General features: G+C 48.1%; 2 protein-coding genes across 3 annotated transcripts; both read left to right on the forward strand.

Moving 5' to 3' along the window:
- The first annotated feature begins 409 nt into the window (after nt 1–409).
- LOC118510141 (spidroin-2-like) lies at nt 410–3,299 on the forward strand. 2 transcript variants are annotated; one of them, XM_036051627.1, is made up of 2 exons: nt 410–599; nt 1,044–3,299. In XM_036051627.1, the coding sequence occupies exon 2, from the start codon at nt 1,592–1,594 to the stop codon at nt 2,957–2,959; it is 1,368 nt and encodes a 455-aa protein (XP_035907520.1). In that variant the 5' UTR covers nt 410–599; nt 1,044–1,591; the 3' UTR covers nt 2,960–3,299. The 2 variants fall into 2 exon arrangements, with proteins under 2 accessions (XP_035907520.1, XP_035907521.1); XM_036051628.1 differs by lacking the exon at nt 410–599 and adding an exon at nt 705–728.
- A 3,809-nt stretch (nt 3,300–7,108) lies between these two features.
- On the forward strand, nt 7,109–10,901 carry LOC118512442 (elastin-like). Its single transcript, XM_036056905.1, has one exon. It carries the CDS (start codon nt 7,380–7,382, stop codon nt 9,372–9,374), a length of 1,995 nt encoding a protein of 664 aa, XP_035912798.1. The 5' UTR covers nt 7,109–7,379; the 3' UTR covers nt 9,375–10,901.
- Nucleotides 10,902–12,243: the final 1,342 nt, after the last annotated feature.

Here is a 12,243-nt window from a genome sequence, read left to right on the forward strand (position 1 = left end):
TAGCCTCACCCAAGGTCTTACAATTCTTTGTAAATTAACAAAGGAAAGTTCTTCAGCACGCATTGGAAGCCGCCCCTGGTAGCCTTTTTCCTCCTTATTTCGCAATCCCAATTTTTCTGTCCCTCTTTCACCGCAGGATGTCCTCTGAAAGACCTCCTGTGCAAACAAAGTGTGGCCACCTGGTTGGTACCTTAACACGCACACTCACCCAACCGATTAAAGTGAATAAAGAGAAAAAGGACCTCCTCCAAGACTACACCGGGTCCGGCAGCAAGGTACAGGCGATCGAAAGAGGACATTAGGAACTCTCTCGCTCACGCTCACTCAATCATTCGCCCGAGAAACGATTACCCTTACAGGAATGTCTTTAGGTTCAGCCCCGGGAAGTGGGAATGTATTCGTACAATTAACTGGCCACTACCGGTGGCAACCGTTGCTGGTGGTGGTGTGGTTTTACGTATCGTACGGCAACGGTTAGGTTTGCCGCGGAGTGCGCCCATTTTCGAGGGCTCCATTACCGTTGCGGACCGAGCAGGCACCACAATCATTCGAACGCGCTTTAAGGGTGAGGACTTACCAGCTACCGGCGCATCGCGTAGGTAAGATAACGCGTACCATCCAGTGGATCAGTGCTGTGACAGGTCGCAAACCATCATAAAATCTCCTTAAGCCCGGTAGCGTTATCGCCCAAAGCCCCGGTGGCTTGAGTGTGCTTATTTTTTTCGAAGGTGACGTGACTCTTCTTGTTGACTTCTAAACGTCTGTGGCAGTGTGTTTTCCTATCCTAAGCCCGAATGCAAATTTCGGGGCTTCGGAAAACCGCTTCACCGCTTCGGGATGTAGTTTCTCATCCACTCATTATCACCTGCCTGTTGAAGATCGCGGTCGAGTGCGGCGCAAAAAACACACATGCACGACGGTATATTCACCAGTCGTGGTACATCATCAGCATCATCATCACCACCACCGTGTCTCATTGTTTATTCGCCTGGTTTTCATGCCACCTTTTTTTTTGCTACACCTCTCTTTCTCGCTCGTTTTAGCAAACAGTGGAAAACAGACAACACCACGCCTGAGGTGGAACACAGATAACAGGAGAACGTTTCATCGGTGTGCTAGATATCACAGCCTCCGGATAACAAGACGGACAGTTGTGTGCGGATCGTACACCGGATGAGACCGACGAACCGACGGTGCAGCATCCACGGGATGTTGATCTTGTGACCGGGGCCAGATAGCCGTTATTTGTGTTGTTGTGTGCGTGTGTCCAACCAAGTGAGCTTCGAAAGCAAGCGACCAGCGGAGTACGTGTGAATTACGCGGCATTGAAAGTTCGGCAAACCCACCCTAATGCTAGTGTGATTCCCGGGATTGTATGTAAATTTCACCCTCAGCAAACCTCCCACCAGAGATAGTGATAGCTTCGGATCGGATCTTGATCGCATCAGGGCGGTTCAAAGTCGAAACCTCACTATTATTAGCAGTTAGCGCGCCGATCAAGCCACTACAACAACACGCCACCGAACCCACATTTGGTGTGCCCCGATAGTTTTCCGTGTTCGGTGCGCTCTCGATCGTCCGTTGGCGCGAGATGGTGGTGGCACGAGAAGAACCACCGCGCGGCGTCGGAAGGCGGCGTCCACTTTCGCCTAAAAATAAGCAGCTGCTTAAGGCCGTCTGCCTCTGCGTACTGTTAGCCCTGCCGGACGTAGCCCTCGGCAGAAAGGTGGCCCTGTCCCGCGTCACGAAACCGACCGGACACCGTGGTTACGCGAATGCGGACATTGCCAAGCTAAGCTATTCGCCGAGCCATTCGGCACCGGCCTCGGCTGCGAAACCGGCGGCACCCGTGTACTCGTCGGCACCAGCCGCACCTCCGGCCGCAGCACCACACTTCCCGCCGGGTGCTGGCGGAGCACCACCATCCTACGGCTGGAACGTTCCTGGAGCGCATGGTGCACCTGGCGCGAGTGGTGGTGTATACCCGGGAGCGGCAGCGGCTGGAGCTGCTGGAACGGGACTGGTCGCGAGCAACGTTTACCGTTCGCATGGGCACAACGCAACGGGAGGAGGATTTGGCGGTGGTTTGGCACACTCTCCGCCGGGAGCTTACCCCGCCTATCCGGCCCAACCCGCCCAAGGATTCCCGGGAGCACCGGTACAGCATCCGGGCGGTGGATTCCCAGCTCCGGCGTATCAACCACAGCCACAGGGTGGATACGTTCCACAGCAGCCGGGTGGATTCCCGCACCAACCGTCGTACGCGCCCGGAGGACATTACGATCAGGGTCAACCACACTACCAGGGACACCCGGGACAGACGGTTGTGCATCACTACGAGCAGCCTGCGAGCGGTGGCAGTGGCATTGGAACGGTTCTCGGAGCGGGTGTCGCTGGTCTGGCGGCGGGCGTTGGTGGTGCCGCCTTGTACGATGCACTGAAACCGAAAGACTCCAAGGAAGAACCGGCCGCGGCAGCAGCCGCTACTACTGCTGCTACAGCGACGACCGGTGCTATTGCGGCTCCTGGCGAGACACCAGCTCCAGCCCCCGCAAACCCCAACGGTGATGCTCCTCTCGCTCCGCTACCAGCGAACCCGAACGGTGATGCACCACTAGCCCCGATGCCAACGGAAGCCACACCACTGGCAACGACTGCCGAGGGTGACAGTACGGCAGCCACCTCAACCACGACCGGAAGCAGCTCATCGGAGAACCCGCTCGGTATGGCACCGCTGGCTCCGATGCCCGATTCAGCTCCTGCAACCCCAGCCGACGGTACCCCGAACGTGTCCGGATCCGACGTAGAAGTGCGCCATTCCGCTCTCAACGTACAGCCTGATCTGTCCGCTTCGATGGCTGAGCCTGCGAGTGGTGGAGCTACCGGCTCCGTGCACCTTTCGTCCGCCATCTCGATGATCGCGCTACTGCCGGTGATCGTCAAATATCTCCGTTTTTAGGACCTAACCATCCTTCTCGCAGCGGTCACGTGTACATATCGAAAATTCTGCTGCAGAGGACTTATTGCTGTGCCACTACTTTTTCGTAGTTTATCGGGCGTATGCGGAAAGCGGAAGGGAGGAAGAAGGTACTGGGCGCAAGGGCATTCGTACCCGACCAAGTATTGTTTTTTTTTGTTGTTTGTTGTATATGTTAGTAGCGTAATCGTTAGTTTGGAAAACTGCGCACAACGCAGGGTCACGAAGACCGGATCCCGGGGCCGTAAGCGTATCACACGAATGTTCAATGTTTGAATTTTAACGACGATATGTAATAAATAATTTTACCAACGAAAAACAACAACTGTGATTACTTTTTTGAATAGTTGTACAACACCCAGCGGAGAAAAATTCGGGAAGTACGCGATGGGCTTTGTTAGCGGCAAAAAAGCTTGTTCAATGTGTAAGCCATTATTTAAACGATTAAAGACAAGGAACCACCTCAAAGTGGCATATTTCACGTATACTTATGTAAAAACAAATGCAAGCAAACGCCGATAACCCACTAACATGTGTTGCATTCCATTCCGAAAACTGGCCTTAATCAAAGGCGTATTTTTGCACTACAAGATGTCCGAATGCCTTAAGGCAGGGTTTGGCAAGCTTTCATAGAAAAAGTTTTCATACAGGGAGTATCTTCTGGTAGCTAGTATCCTCTTTGACGATTTTATTTGCTATTATTTCTTATTGAAAAACACCTTGCCGAAGGTTTGGGTAAAAATGTTTGTTATTTTGAACAAAAATATTTAATTCTGAAACTGTAAATAAATCCATTCCAAGACAGTCGCTAAGCCAACAGAATAGCTAGAACTAATTTTAGCTGGGCGGTTCGGTGTCAGAGGCGACCACGGCACAAGTCTTCATACGGCTGAACCGGGGTTCAAATCCCATCCAGACCGCCGCCTCCACGTACACAGAGCTGACTACTTTGTTACGGATAAAACCATGTCACAGAAAACCAGAAATGGCAGACCGAGACTTCTAAAGGTTGTAGTGCCAAGAATGTAGAGTTTTAGCTAGTTTTGTGCAATCTTTACGTGTTAACAGTCCGTCATCTTGTGCATCCTCCATTGAATCATGCAAATGACTGAGGGGTTTCGCTCACTAGACCTGATTCCATTCGCCGAATGGAATCTGAGGAGGAAATTATAGAACCTTATGACTCACTCTTTCTTGCTGACCTAACGATCCCTTAATAAGGTGATGCCTGATATTTCTCGCTTACTAGACTTAATGATACCACGTAGTTGGCTAGTCAGTCCTCACTACGGGGGAACGGTCCGGATATGAAGACTTCACCGGACCGCCCGATAAACCACCCGGGGCCTTAAATTAACGCTGTAAACTACTAACTTCCTCCAAATAATTTCACATCACATTTAGGGTCAAAATATCAAGACTCAAGAGATCATTGAAGCAGATGGACAGGCTGAACTGGCAAAATCTTGAAAATCCGTTCAGCAGAAGCCGCTACCGTTGGTTATTGTTTTTACATACTATAATTGTACTACCTTTTCAAGTCAGTATCGTACAAGACGGGATAGCTGGGAAACCCGTTAAATGCCTTATACAAATTATGAATAATAAAAACGCCTAATTCGAACCCTCTGGAGACCTTTGGAGAGCCATTGCCAAACCCTGCCATAACGCATTCCTTTCCAGCTTGCTTGTAGTTTTAGCACAATTCCGACACACCTCGCCATTGTTTTCCCGGTACGCATTTTCACCGTTTTCCCATTGGGCCACTTCGCAGCCACATAACGGCGGACGAACCATCCGCGAATGGTCGCTTGATTGTACAAGGCAGGTACTTAATCGGTCTTTACAGGCTAGTCGATGTGGTGTATTGATCGATTGCCCGCCAGTTGATGACGTTATCGAGCGGACACTGTACGCAGACGTTTGTTCGTTGCACAATCACAACGCCACCGCCGGTGAGCTAGCCAGCTAGTGGACCATTCTAGTGGAACTGTTGATTCACATGGTTATGGTAATAGTCTCGGAACACAACGCATCAGATGAGCAAACAGTTGCTCACGCGCAATAATGCACAGGGCACGGTGAGGGACAGGGCCCGCAGTCGTGTACCGTCAATCGTCGCAATGGTTTTTGATTATTATTTTTTTGTACTCATATCCTACCACCCGTGGCCGTGGAATGTGCGAGTAATATTATATTCAACCAAATGTAACACCCGCAGACGCACGGCTCGATACCTTTCTAGCGTTCCAATTTTACACGAGAACAATCAGCAAATCATTACGCGCGATACGATCACGATCGCAATAGGAAAGTAAATTCATTTGATTTATCGCCATGGACGGTTGGAAGAAAAAATAATGCTCATGACTTTGTTGGCGAAACGAAACTCTTTGTTTGGCGCGAAACACGTGCCAACACGTGGCGATTAAAGGGCGATTCTACTAGCTATGGCTAGGACTTCAAACCCACCCAGCTTGACACGCAACAAAACGATTACTCTTAAAAATTGGATCGAATTTTCTTGGGCCGGGTTTGGGCGAGAACATTTCTCGACACTATGCGTGTGTTATCGTCGTTTCCGATTCGCGATACAACAGTCCTTCGCCCATAGGGGTCAATGTTGAAATTGGGGTAAATTACAACCCCAAATCGATGGAAGCGTTGGAAAGGTTCAGTCAACTGCTCCCTTTGTCTCGGAGCTAAAAATATGAGAAAAGCTCACCAATGACGAGGGATTTTCATCAGTGACGTCATGAGTATACTCGGTAAGCTTTCGGCATGTTGTGAAATAGATCTATTACAAGATTACAACTTATCTGGGATGTAACTGGCAAACGGGCTGAGGAATCGGAGGCGAGAAAATGATGTCGAAGCTCATGGCCTACTACTCCAAATATTCGGAGCATTGCTCAGGCAACGAAGCTATCACATAAGTATCGATCGCGTCCAAGGATCGATACTTGGTTATTAAACTTTTCAACAACCAGGATGATCTTTCCTGGATATACTTCGCCAAGTTACTTCACCTACAGCATTCCGCACAATCCATATGATCCATATGAAGCATATGATCGTTATTAAAACCCACTTTTACGTCACAACCTTCCACCCGTCTGTGTATTTGTGAAAGCAGACAGCACAGTTACGGGTGGTCTGAATCATTCGAACCACTTTGTGATTCACGTACCAATGTAAGCAAACAAAAAAACAAAAACCTTGTCTTACCTACCTGTGACGTCACCGTTACGTGCATTTACCGTGACAAGGCTGGTGGCTTGTATGCGGGCCAGTGGCATCGCGATCGCTTTCGCACTTACATTACCGGTACATATTTGGGAGGACCCAGCTAAACACATTACGAATATGGAAATGTTACCACGAAGTTACCTTCAGCGTCCGACACCCATCTTCCGGGAGGTTATCGATCGTTCGAGTGTAGAATCCCCTCCGCTAAACGCGCGTCACGGTTCCGTCCTTGAGCGACACGCACACAGTGAGGTGTGCAATAGTGGAAATAGCAAACGATCGCTGTCGGGTGATGAAATTTGCCGTTTGCCAGATGAAATGTGGCGGTAAAGTTTCAATTAATTAAAGTTTAAAGCTGTTTCAGAAGCTTTTAACACTGTTTACATTTTCAAGTCGCTATCCAACATGCAAAAGCACAATAAATGAGTCTTAAACCTCATATATTAAAATTATTTCTGAGATGCATGAGGTAAATTACTTTTTACAATGAATAAAACTGGAGTTACTTGAGAAATAAAATTTTAAAATTTTAAATTAAGTTTTTATTTATTTGGGTGCACTTACAACAATCGCCTCTACTGTATGCCAATTTGCATGGCTACAGTGAGGTAAACAAATGCCTAATAAAATTACCAAACAACACATTGAATTTAACCAACAATTTCACGAGGATCAAGCAATATGTTGAGCTTAAAGGCATGCAATTTCTTTTATAATTCAGAAAACATAAGTTTTAACACAAAAATTGAAAGAAAAACAGCTTTTTCCTCAGTATTTACACTTTCCTAGACACCCCAAACAAAGCCGTGTCAGGCACTGTGAATGAAGCAGCTCACGCACACCACGCTACCCTGCACGCTAATGAAACCTTGCACGCACACTACCACCGGTACGGTCGTTAATCGATTTCACACAGCGCAAAACAGCGCTCGAGTTTTATTTGTTTCGTGCAGTCCGACGAGTTGTGTAGTGGAATTTCTAGTGTGCTGTGGAAAACAACATTTTTCATCTTTGGGCGAAAAAAGACACCTGCTGACAATAAGCTCTAACCGAGCATCTGTTTTTGGTGTTGTTTGTGTGTGTGCATTTTTGTGTGCTTGAGAGGAGAATTAGCAGATAAATCCGTGAAGGTCAAACCCACCGACGGGGGTTGATGCTTAATCTACGCGTGAAGGAGAAAGTGCATCCGACAATGGTGCGTGGTAGTGGATGTTACGAAAATAGGCAGCTGAAAGCGCTGGCCATCTGTACACTGCTGGCCGTATCTACCCTGCTACCGACGACCGACGCGCTGAAGACGAAAAGTCGCAGCAAAAGTTCGTCCTCGTCGTCGGGACGCGTCTCGAAGCCGAGCACATCGTCCTCGTCCAGTTACAGCAATCCGGGCAGCCTGAGCTACAGTAACTATCAGGCCAAACCAGCGCCGAAACCATCGGCACCGGTTGAATCGTCCAACACGCGAAACATCGGGTGGAATGTAAACAGCCAGGCAGCGAAACCCGCTGGTTCAATGGCGCAGCCAGCAGCCGTTAATAAGCCACCGTACCCGGTACAGTCGAGTGCTGCGAAGCCTCCGTATCCGGTACAGTCCAGTGCGGCGAAGCCTCCGTATCCGGTGCAAGCGACCCACAATACGCACCAGACGAATGCAGCTCCGGGAGCTCCTCCGCCACCGTACTCCCATGGACCACCGCCACCGTACTCGGCCGCCAACAATCCCAACATGAACTCGCGCTTCAACGAAGCCCCGCCGATGTACACTCCGGGCCAGCAGGGCTTCCGACCGGGACAGCCTGGATTTGGTCAGCCTGGGTACGGGCAGCCAGCGGGTGGCTTTGGACAGCCAGCGGGAGGTTTCGGTCAGCCAGCGGGAGGTTTCGGACAGCCAGGTGGATTCGGACAACCGGGAGGATTCGGCCAGCCAGGAGGATTTGGACAGCCAGGTGGATTTGGACAACCGATGGGTGGATTCGGAGGTGGTGGCTATCATCCTCCAGCGGGTGGATTCGCTGCTCCCCATGGTACGTTCCAGGGTGGTGGTGTGGCACCTCCAGTAAACTACGCCCCAGCACCGTCCTTCCCCATTGCGGCCATCCCGGCCGGTGCGTATAAACCACAGAGCTCGGGTATTGGTGTCGGGGGAATTGCGGCCGGAATCGGTACGGGTTTGTTGGCCGGAGCGGCTGGATCCGCACTGTACAACGCGCTGCGTCCTGAGGATCGTGTTCGGTACACTGAGAGAAGTGGTGGTGTTACGATCATTAACAACGTGCCAGCTGCCCCTGCTGCTGCTGCTGCTGCTCCGGCTCCGGCTGCTGCCGATGGAGCTGCTACAGCTGCGGCCGCTCCAGCTCCAGTCGCTGTAGCTCCAGGAGCTCCGGCACCAGGTGCTGCTGCGGTACCTCCGGTCGCTGCTCCAGGATCGGATGCTGCGGCTGCTGCTGCTGCCGTACCTCCAGCGTATGTTGGTCCTGATGGTCAAGCGTCCGTCCCGCTCGCCCCGCTGCCAGAAACTACCAACAACTCCACTACGCAGGTTCCACCACCAGCTGTACCTGATACTCCAATTATTCTGAACGAAAACGCCACAATGAACGGCACGGAAACGGAACAACAGCCACCAGCAGCAGCCAACGGAACCGAAACGATAACCCCACTCGCCCAGGCTCCAGTTGAAGCAGCTCCGGTAGAAACGACCACCGTAAACCCGAACGCTAAGCAATATATTCCACCACCCGGTCAGTATTACCCCGCCACCGGACAGTACGTCCCTCCGGGTGAATACGACCCCGCAACGGGAATCTTCACCCCTGGACGATACATCCCCGACACGAGCATCTTCCAGTCGGGTCAGTTCGATCCACTGACGCAGATGTTCACACCGGGCCGTTACGAAGCGAATGGACAGTTTATTCCCGATCCGAATCATCCCCCACTATCGCTGGCACCGAATGGGGCCATGCCTGCTGAGCAGGAAGTTCCTGCCCCGAATGCTGCACCCGTTGCATCCCAACCGGAACCAGTTACACCTGTCGTTGCCTCACAGTTGATAAAAGCCAGCGACGCTAGCATGAAGACAGTCTCGCTGCTAACAGCACTCGGAGCGTTCATCGTGTCGGAAAGCTTCCGTCAGCTCGTACGCTTCTAGGCGAGAGGGGGACGAATGCTTGGCGAATTGTCAGCAACTTTCTTTCTGAACACTTCTTTCTTTACCTCTAGTCGCAGAGATCGCAGGTCGGAATCGGAAAAGAAACAGAACAAATCACAAAACATACAAACTAGATAGTTGTTGAGAAGCCAATTGGCCTGTTGATTGAATGCATCAGAGCTAAATTGTTTGATAAGAGACGAGTATTAGCAGCGGCGGGGTATTTCTGTTACGCACGCGTAACAGAAGTACAGAACCGGTTTCACTCTTTACGAGACAAGAAAACGCTACTACTTCATTAGGTATTCGTTTGGCAAAAGGTTAAAGATGCTTGTTTAGCTATCGGAGATCGAAGTACGATCGGGAACCTTTCCAAAATCACCTCAGGACAAGCTCAATAGTCGCTTCTAATAGAATCTCTTACTTGATTTACAAGACATCCCGCTTGAGGGACATCAGGTTTGTTTAAAATACTCGATCGTGTTCAGGAATCTGACGATCTTTACCTCTCTCGAACAGCAGGATAGCTACAACAAGGATAATCAATCCACCAATATTAACGCTCATTATAAGGGTTCAATCTCAACTTTAAGAGTTCGCATTTACATGTCATCTGGTAAGCTAGCTAGTTATCCGTCAGGTTATGTCCACCAAATACCTCCGATCCACTACAAAAACTGGTCTCTCTCTCTCTCTCTCTCTCTCTCTCTCTCTCTCTCTCTCTCTACTCTACCCTAATCCACTATCTCATGCCCTTTATACAGTGATGGAAATTCAATGATATTGTTAACATTAACGTAACTTGTACACTTTATATACTCGAAGAGCTGCTACTGCTGCTAATGGAACCACCATTATGGGCCACCGTACACCGAGTGTGGCCTTCCTGCTAAAAATGAAACAATATTTTCCTCGGAAACGCCGTGTCTTAGCGAACGTTATACACCATGGTAGGAATGTAAGCAGATTGTATTTACATCTATTCGTAACATTTGTTACACGATTTTTTACCTTACAGTGTTTTTCACCCCCTTTCTCAACAATCGCTCTCTCTTTCTCTCTCTCTTTGTGCCTCATTCTACTAAATCAGAAAGTCGCGGAACAAGCCTCTATCTCTATCGAACAGTGTTACAACCAGCTCCCTTAGGACTAGTGCTCGCGAGGCGTTGATTTCGAAATAATGGATTGCTGAATTGAATCACTTTAAATTGCATTACAATTGCATACGCTTCCCACTCCCCATTTTCATCCCTTCCAGAGTGCTTCAGCATTCAGGGTAAGCTTGCTTGAACGCACGTCTGCGTTGAGTTTCTTGTACAAGTTTCTTGTAAATTTACTATATATTGGGCAAATGTTTTTTTTTTTTTTTTGTATGGGCAAAAGGACTGGAAATGCTTCTAAAGCATAAAGGGAAGGGAATATGTGAAAAATATTCGAAACGAATAGCTAACTATTTACTCACGGCGCAGCGCAACATTTGTTGATCTTGAGAAAAATATACAATAAAATTCAAATTGGATACCGAAAGCAGCGTGTGCAGAGTTTTGTCATTTTTACCAGTTAACAATATCACATATTAATTTGTAAGTTATTCACTTTTATCAAGCAGTTTTAATTTGTTTCGAAAGTTTTCTAAACAAAATTGAGCTATATTGGGCGTATTGATTTGAAGTAGTCAGTCCCGCCGTCTCTAGATCTCAGCTCTCATCTCCTGATCTCGGATGACACTCTAGGTTCAAGAGAAGACTGACTTTATGTCATGTCCACCTTAATCACACCATCGTACGTGGATTAGATGTGATTGCGAATATGGTTGAAGAGAAGCTTTTGGTAAATGATTTACTGAATGGAAAAGATCTGATAATAAAGCAGGACGGATTCAACACTGTAATAACCCAGCTCCCACTTTTGTCCCTTCTTCTATATGAAAAAGACGATGCCAATGTTTCAACCGTAAGCCATTGGGACTCATATTCGAATGCTGTCCTTTAATTTTTTTTTCAAATTAGCAGAATAAAAGAATATTTTGACCGCAATAATATTTTAATTTTGACCTTTTTGAAGAATTGATACTGAAGGAAGTTAAAATTAAAATTTTTAACGTATTTTTTCTATGTGTAGGAATAATAAAACAGCAAGAAATACGGCCAGGCCGTGCCTTATGAATAAAAAAAAACAGTATTTTTGAAGTATTTTCCCAACGGCTGCGGTCGACCACTGTGCAGCGAAAGTAACGCTTGGTTTATAACGGCTGCGTAATGGCTGCGTACGGATGTATTTTTGGTTGCGTCAGTATAGTGTGTAACGCCACGCTTCCCAGCAACCGTTACCCGATTTGAATTTTAAGGGCTGAAATTTAGTTTTTCATCAGTTAAACGTATTTTCGTTATTTTTAAGTATTTTAATGTTGGAAAAAATAAATATTTGATAAATAAAACCGTATTATCTAAGAAAGTAAATCTCCAGCTTTTTTTTACCAAATTTAATGTTTTTTTAACCATTTAATTAAAATGATAAACTACCCTCAAATCATTCCTATTGTCATCAAATACAACCAAAGGCATTGCTAGGCATTATAGAGTCCCCTATCACACCCATTAAAAACAACATCGCGTCAATGAAATCGTCAATTCCAGAATAACAGCTGCAGCTGCACCAGACGCCACTTCGTAGAAGCGACAGTAACGACTGCTCCAAATCTTCTTCAACCCCGGTCCGAACCCGGTAGATCTGCTGCACTTTGGCAACATTTTGTTTTGACTAAATCGAGCAACGAGCCGTCCCTAACTCGTGCGCTGAATCCCCTGCGAAGTAATCGGTCAAACCGGCTCAATTCTCGGAACGGCGGCAGCTGCTCGGTTTGTGTTGC

Source organism: Anopheles stephensi, chromosome 3 (genome assembly GCF_013141755.1).
Source record: "Anopheles stephensi strain Indian chromosome 3, UCI_ANSTEP_V1.0, whole genome shotgun sequence".
In the NCBI taxonomy this organism is placed as follows: domain Eukaryota; kingdom Metazoa; phylum Arthropoda; class Insecta; order Diptera; family Culicidae; genus Anopheles; species Anopheles stephensi.

What these genes read in the sequence shown, in the direction of transcription:
- LOC118512442 (XM_036056905.1), top strand. Translation starts at nt 7,380, where the DNA reads ATGCTTAATCTACGCGTGAAGGAGAAAGTGCATCCGACAATGGTGCGT.
- LOC118510141 (XM_036051627.1), top strand. Translation starts at nt 1,592, where the DNA reads ATGGTGGTGGCACGAGAAGAACCACCGCGCGGCGTCGGAAGGCGGCGT.